Genomic DNA, 7149 nt, shown 5'->3' with positions numbered 1-7149 from the left:
ATGGGTGCACACTTGTCACTTTCAGAACCCTGGACCGGGCATGCGCTCTCTTATGGGTCTAATTAGCCTACTCTGCGTGTGTTAATGTGTCGTTATCTTTGTGTGTAGCCTCTGCTCTGATGTACCTACCGTAGACTAATTCGCTACCTTTAGTTCTTGTGATGGTGACATAATATAAAACTGCCCCTCCAGAAATGCCATGCTAAAATCGCCACTGTCTATTGGTACAAACATTTACTCGCCAGCGTGGCAGATAGCCTCCGAAATGTAGTCGCCAAATGGAAATTTTCAGCCCTGAGCACAGTGTTTGACTAATACAAAGGAATATGAGCTGGAGAACAGATTAGCTCTGCGAGTAGCACAGGAGAGGACGATGGGCTTTCTGCTGCCATTCCTGCTTGCTCTGCTAGCCTTCCTCCTTGGAGGACTCTATCTCCTGGGGACCTTCAGTCAGAGGCGTCCCGGGGAACCCCCCTTAGATAAGGGACCCATTCCTTGGCTGGGCCATGTCCTGGAGTTTCGCAGGGATACTGCAAAGTTCCTGGAGAGAATGAAAAGGAAACATGGGGATATTTTCACAGTGCTGCTGGGGGGCTTATATTTCACATTCGTCACAGATCCAAGCTGGCCTACGGGGTGCTGCTGCCGTCGGAGAAGATGGAGGTGGAACGTCTGAAGAGGCTGTTCTGGAACACGCTGTCAGTCCAGAAGATCAGCACCAAAGACAACGTCAGCGGCTGGGTGCGCAATCAGCAGGAGATTAGGGAGGAGCACGGCATGCAGGAGTTCATGCAAGACAGGTTGTTATGGTTCGGGCCGGGTCCGCCCCGGCTCACCCCCTGCTCCCAGTCTGGACCCCCGTTTCTGCCCCGGACCCCCGATTCGCCCCGGACCCCCGATTCGCCCCGGACCCCTGGTTCGCCCCGGACCCCTGGTCCACTCTGCTTGCTCCTGGTCCAGACCCTCGCCCCTGCCCCGGGCCCCTGGTTTGTTCTGCTCACCCCCTGCTCCCGGTCTAGACCCTCGCCCCTGCCCGGGCCCCTGGTTCGCCCTGCTCACCCCCTGTTCCCGGTCCAGACCCTCGCCCCTGCCCCGGACCCCTGGTTCGCCCTGCTCACCCCCTGTTCCCGGTCCAGACCCTCGCCCCTGCCCCGGACCCCTGGTTCGCCCTGCTCACCCCCTGATCCTGGCCTGGATTCCTGACCCTGAGCTCCTGTGCCCCCTGGACCTACCTGGACCCTGAGCACCTCCTCTCCCAGTGACTACCCCTGCACTACCCCCAGAGACTATTGTACACTTTGTCACTTGGTTTTGTTCTACCTCCTTGTGTGTTTGGTCTTGTGTTCGTTGTCTTGTCTTCTATGTTGGTTTGTGTCCTCCCAGCCCCAGCTCTAGACACCTGTCCCCTCACTAGTCTCACGTCACTCAAGTCCCTCCTCTCCTGGCCATTTAGTTCCCCCCTCTGCTTCTGCCCGGTCCCTTTCCCTGTCCCAGCCTCGTTCCCCGTTCCCTTCCATTGTGTCCTTGTTCCTGTGTCCTTGTGTTGGTGTCTTGTTGGAATCCCTCCATGTCCTTGTCTGGGTGATTGTCTGCACCTGTGTCTCGTTATGTCTTGTTGCACACCTGTACATTGTTCCTTGATTGTTCTCCCAGAGTATATATGCCCTCCTGTTTCCTTTGTTCTCTGTCGGTTCATTGTCAATGTTAGTGCGTGTTTCCCCTGCGTTTCCTCCCGGTATTATTTGGAAATTAAAACCCTTATTTTAAACCTGAGCTGTTGCCTGCCGTCTGCTTTTGGGTCCTGCCTCAAACCCTAACAGAATGAACCGACCAATTATGGACCCAGCGGACGATTTAAGACAGGTACCATCGAATGTTTGGCGCTTTGTGGAGGCGGCTGGTTATGCCTTTCGCCTGACTGATGAAAAGAGGTTTTATGAGTTGGCTCTCCAGGAGATCTCTAGCAGGCCTTTCTTAGCAGACTCTTTAGCCGGGACTACAAAGCGGTTGACCTCCGCCATCGCCTTGGCATCTGCCAGACTGCAGCCTGATTACAAGCCTGATTACCTCACTGAGATCGACTACTACTTTGACCCCACTGAGTACATTGATCCGGTGTTGGACTGGTCTGAGGGCAAGGAGATGGCAGCGTCTCTCGGACCCCAGGTTCTTCCTGATGCCCCCCGGTGTCCTAAGAGGGCATCCAAGAGGCGGTGGCGTTCCCGTGGCAGCCGTTGCCTCCGCTCCTGCGCCCCGGCGTCTGCGCTCCCCAGTGCCCCGGCGTCTGCGTTCCCCAGTGCCCCGGCGTCTGCGCTCCCCAGTGCCCCGGCGTCTGCGCTCCCCAGTGCCCCGGCGTCTGCGCTCCCCAGTGCCCCGGCGTCTGCGCTCCCCAGTGCCCCGGCGTCTGCGCTCCCCAGTGCCCCGGCGTCTGCGCTCCCCAGTGCCCCGGCGTCTGCGTTCCCCAGTGCCCCGGCGTCTGCGTTTCCCAGTGCCCCGGCGTCTGCGCTCCCCAGTGCCCCGGCGTCTGCGCTCCCCAGTGCCCCGGCGTCTGCGCTCCCCACTGCCCCGGCGTCTGCGCTCCCCAACGTATCAGACGTTCCCCTGCTGACCAGCGGCCCAGTGACTCCGCTGTCCAGTGTCCTCGAGCTACGGCAACCCAGCACCCCGGAGCATCTTTTGTTCAGCGCTCTGGCACCTCCTAGTCTCTGCACCGTGGGCACCTCCAGGTCTCCGTGCCACAGACGCCCCCTGTGTTCCATGCCTCAGCAATCCACGGAGTCCCAGCCGCAGCTGTCACCCATCAGTGACCTGCAGTGTTTCCTGGACACCGAGCTGCAAGCATCTCCTGTTCCTCATGAGCCCCGGCAGCCTTCCATGGCTATGCTCCAGCAGGCCCCCTTGGCTGTGCTGTTCCCTGAGCTACAAGAGACTCCTGTTCCTCGTGAGCCTCAGCAGTCCTCCATGGCTGCACCCCCACAGGGCCCTGTTCCAGGCCCTGTAGCTGTCCCTGGACCGGCAGCTGACACTGACCCTATAGCCGTCGCCATTGCTGTAGCCATAGCTGTGGCTATTGCGGTAGCAATTCCGGTTCCAGACTCCAACTCCTTACCTGACCCAGTTCCTGTCCCCTTAGTGGTGGCTGTCCCTGACCCCGGCAGCCCTGTTAGCTCCAGCCCTGTTAGCTCCAGCCCTGTTAGCTCCAGCCCTGTTAGCTCCAGCCCTGTTAGTAGCTCAGGCCCTGTTAGCCCCAATCCTGTGAGCCCTACTAGCCCCAGTGCCGTTGTCCCTGTAGTCATCCCATTCTCTGTAGATGACTCGGCCCCTGACCCCATAGTCATAGTCGTAGCTATAGTTGTAGGGGTAACGGTAGCAGTTGCAGGTCCTGACCCTGTCTGCCCAGCTAGTCTCGGTCCCGTTAGCCCTGTTAGGCCCAGGCTATCTAACCCTGTTCAGTTAGGGGATCCGGACTCTGATCTCCTAGATACCCCTGGCTCAGCTGCCATGCCAGGCCCTGTGGCCACCCCAGCCCCAGGGCTAGTCCTCTGGCGATCTTCCCGCTCTGTTCCCCCAGACACCGCTCTTCTTGCCCTCCTGCTTCATGGCCGACCACCTGAGCGGTTTCGCCGGCCTCGGGGCTTGCGTCTACGTCGCCAGCCGCCTAGGTGGGTCCGTCTGTGCCGTCGGCCCCCTGAGCGGGTTCTCCTGCGCCGTCGGCCCCCTGAGCGGGCTCTCCTGCGCCGTCGGCCCCCTGAGCGGTCTCTCCTGCGCCGTCGGCCCCCTGAGCGGTCTCTCCTGCGCCGTCGGCCCCCTGAGCGGTCTCTCCTGCGCCGTCGGCCCCCTGAGCGGTCTCTACTGCGCCGTCGGCCCCCTGAGCGGTCTCTCCTGCGCCGTCGGTCCCCTGAGCGGTCTCTCCTGCGCCGTCGGCCCCCTGAGCGGGCTCTCCTGCGCCGTCGGCCCCCTGAGCGGTCTCTCCTGCGCCGTCGGCCCCCTGAGCGGTCCTGCCTGTGCCGTCGGTCCCCTGAGCGACCCTGCCTGCGCTACAGGGTGCTTCGGTGGTCCTGCCATCGCCTCTGGAGGCCAGCTCTGCTTCCCGAATGCTTCCGCCGTTCGGCCGGGCCTCCTGGTCGTCCTCCGGACCTGCCCTGCCGTTTTGTTCTCTGGTCGCCTGCCTGGGACGTTCTGCTCTGTCCCTGGTCAGCCCTCTGGCCATCCGCCGGAGGAGTTCTGCACTGTCCCTGGCCAGTTCCCGGGCCGTCCGCCCAGGGCTCCCGGTGCTGTCCGTTTCCCTCCTCCGGGCCCCCTCCGCCCTCCCTGGTTGGGGTTTTTGGGCCGTCTGGGATTCGGCCTTTGGGGGGGGGGTACTGTTATGGTTCGGGCCGGGTCCGCCCCGGCTCACCGCCTGCTCCCAGTCTGGACCCCCGTTTCTGCCCCGGACCCCCGATTCGCCCCGGACCCCCGATTCGCCCCGGACCCCTGGTTCGCCCCGGACCCCTGGTCCACTCTGCTTGCTCCTGGTCCAGACCCTCGCCCCTGCCCCGGGCCCCTGGTTTGTTCTGCTCACCCCCTGCTCCCGGTCTAGACCCTCGCCCCTGCCCGGGCCCCTGGTTCGCCCTGCTCACCCCCTGTTCCCGGTCCAGACCCTCGCCCCTGCCCCGGACCCCTGGTTCGCCCTGCTCACCCCCTGTTCCCGGTCCAGACCCTCGCCCCTGCCCCTCGCCCTGCTCACCCCCTGATCCTGGCCTGGATTCCTGACCCTGAGCTCCTGTGCCCCCTGGACCTTCCTGGACCCTGAGCACCTCCTCTCCCAGTGACTACCCCTGCACTACCCCCAGAGACTATTGTACACTTTGTCACTTGGTTTTGTTCTACCTCCTTGTGTGTTTGGTCTTGTGTTCGTTGTCTTGTCTTCTATGTTGGTTTGTGTCCTCCCAGCCCCAGCTCTAGACACCTGTCCCCTCACTAGTCTCACGTCACTCAAGTCCCTCCTCTCCTGGCCATTTAGTTCCCCCCTCTGCTTCTGCCCGGTCCCTTTCCCTGTCCCAGCCTCGTTCCCCGTTCCCTTCCATTGTGTCCTTGTTCCTGTGTCCTTGTGTTGGTGTCTTGTTGGAATCCCTCCATGTCCTTGTCTGGGTGATTGTCTGCACCTGTGTCTCGTTATGTCTTGTTGCACACCTGTACATTGTTCCTTGATTGTTCTCCCAGAGTATATATGCCCTCCTGTTTCCTTTGTTCTCTGTCGGTTCATTGTCAATGTTAGTGCGTGTTTCCCCTGCGTTTCCTCCCGGTATTATTTGGAAATTAAAACCCTTATTTTAAACCTGAGCTGCTTGCCTGCCGTCTGCTTTTGGGTCCTGCCTCAAACCCTAACACAGGTACATGTTCCTGCTTCTGTGGGCGTCCCAGGGTAACACGGGGCCGTCAGCCTTCTGGCTGCTCCTCTATCTCATGAAGCACCCCGACGCCATGAGGGTGGTCCGGGCGGAGGTGGAAGACGTGCTGAAGGAGGCCGGGCAGGAAGTGAGGCGTGGTGGGCCGCTCATCGACCTGACCCGGGACATGCTGCAGAAGATGTCCGTCATGGACAGCGCTGTGGAGGAGACCTTGCGTTTGACCGCCGCCCCCGTCCTCACCAGGGCCGTGCTCCAGGACATGAGCCTCAAGATGGCCGACGGACAAGAGTACCACCTCAGGGGGGGCGACAGGGTAGCCCTCTTCCCCTACACCGCCGTTCAGGTGGACCCAGACATCCACCCCGATCCGCTCACGTTCAAATATGACCGTTTCCTCACACCAGACGGGGGCAAGAAAAATGATTTCTACAAGGGCGGGAAGAAGCTGAAGTACTACAACATGCCGTGGGGGGCTGGAATCAGCATGTGCCCTGGTCGTTTCTTCGCAACCAATGAGCTGAAGCAGCTTGTTTTCCTCATGCTCACATACTTTGACTTTGAGTTAAAGAATCCAGATGAAGAGATGCCTCATATTGACATCAAGCGCTGGGGCTTTGGGTCCATGCAGCCAACTAGAGACATTCAGTTTAGGTACAGGCTCAAGTTTTAGGTTTGAAAGCACACTTAGATGTTAATCTAACCAAACTCACAGTAGTGAGTGAGTATTTAAGGGGTAATTTGTTTGAGCGCACAACATGTCCTGATGAAGACTGACAAGGTCGAAACATGTTGACTTTTTTAAATTATGTAAGCCTGATACATTAAAGTCGCACTGAAGTGAAGAAAGCATTCTGTCCCATTTTGGTTCACATAATTGGTCATAGTGTTCACCTATTCAACGATGTATGCCAAAAAAATTACAAAATTCTACTTTTGTTGTAATCGTATATCAAAGTATATCATTTCTTACTTCCTGGAAAACGGTAGGTCACGTGCAATGACGACAACAGGTACCTTAGATTTTAGGCCAATAATCTCACATCCACCCGTCAATCAACGCCATCCTTCTATCGAATCTGTCTAAAATTCCTCTAAACATATGTCCCACCCTCACAGCTTGTTTGCATCGGAAATACGTAAAACGACTTAGAGGTTTTTTAACATTACCACTTCCTTTCTGAATACTTATTCTGAGTGCCTGGATCTACTTTTGTTTTTGGATATTGCCTCCATTCCCAGTGATCCAAGAGCACCAACAACACTAATGGTTTATCTCACTTTTTGAGCACCTTGTTCCTCCCTGTTGTCTAAACTCATAGTAGCGTTCATCATTACAGTAGGTTATGCTTGAAATGTTGCCATATTCAATAATAAAGTATTTTAGATCATGTTACTGTGAAAACTGTTATACGTAGATTTACTTATATCTTATCATCTTTATTATAACAGTATTAAAAACTGAATTTCGATAAATTAGTTCACCATTGCAATAAACATTAAAACTGAACATATGAATGTTTTGTGTGAGCCTTCCCCAAAGGGAAACAGCCTATAAACCTTTAATGAATGTATCCAAATGACCTTTGTCACCTATAAGTATGCTCTAATCCAGGGTTTCCCAACCTGGGGTCCAGGCCCCCCTTAGGGGGGCGCCAACAATTGCAGGGGGTGCGCCAGGCCGTGAAATCTGGTGTTGTGATCTGAGGTTGTTTGTGGTTGTTTCTGGCACACAATACATTTCACACTACATCTACCATGT

General features: G+C 57.2%; 1 protein-coding gene across 1 annotated transcript; it reads left to right on the top strand.

The window, feature by feature from the left end:
* Positions 1-373: 373 nt before the first annotated feature.
* LOC311316337 (7-alpha-hydroxycholest-4-en-3-one 12-alpha-hydroxylase-like) lies at positions 374-6060 on the top strand (the record flags this gene model as incomplete). Its single annotated transcript, XM_084447179.1, has 3 exons — positions 374-580; positions 625-800; positions 5373-6060. 3 exons carry the CDS (start codon positions 374-376, stop codon positions 6058-6060), a joined length of 1071 nt encoding a protein of 356 aa, XP_084303305.1.
* Positions 6061-7149: the final 1089 nt, after the last annotated feature.

This window comes from Borostomias antarcticus (assembly GCF_949987555.1).
Source record: "Borostomias antarcticus genome assembly, chromosome: 1".
Classification (NCBI taxonomy): Eukaryota; Metazoa; Chordata; class Actinopteri; order Stomiiformes; family Stomiidae; genus Borostomias; species Borostomias antarcticus.
The sequence above is the reverse complement of the archived record's forward strand: the minus strand, read 5'-3'. Positions and strand labels throughout refer to the sequence as shown.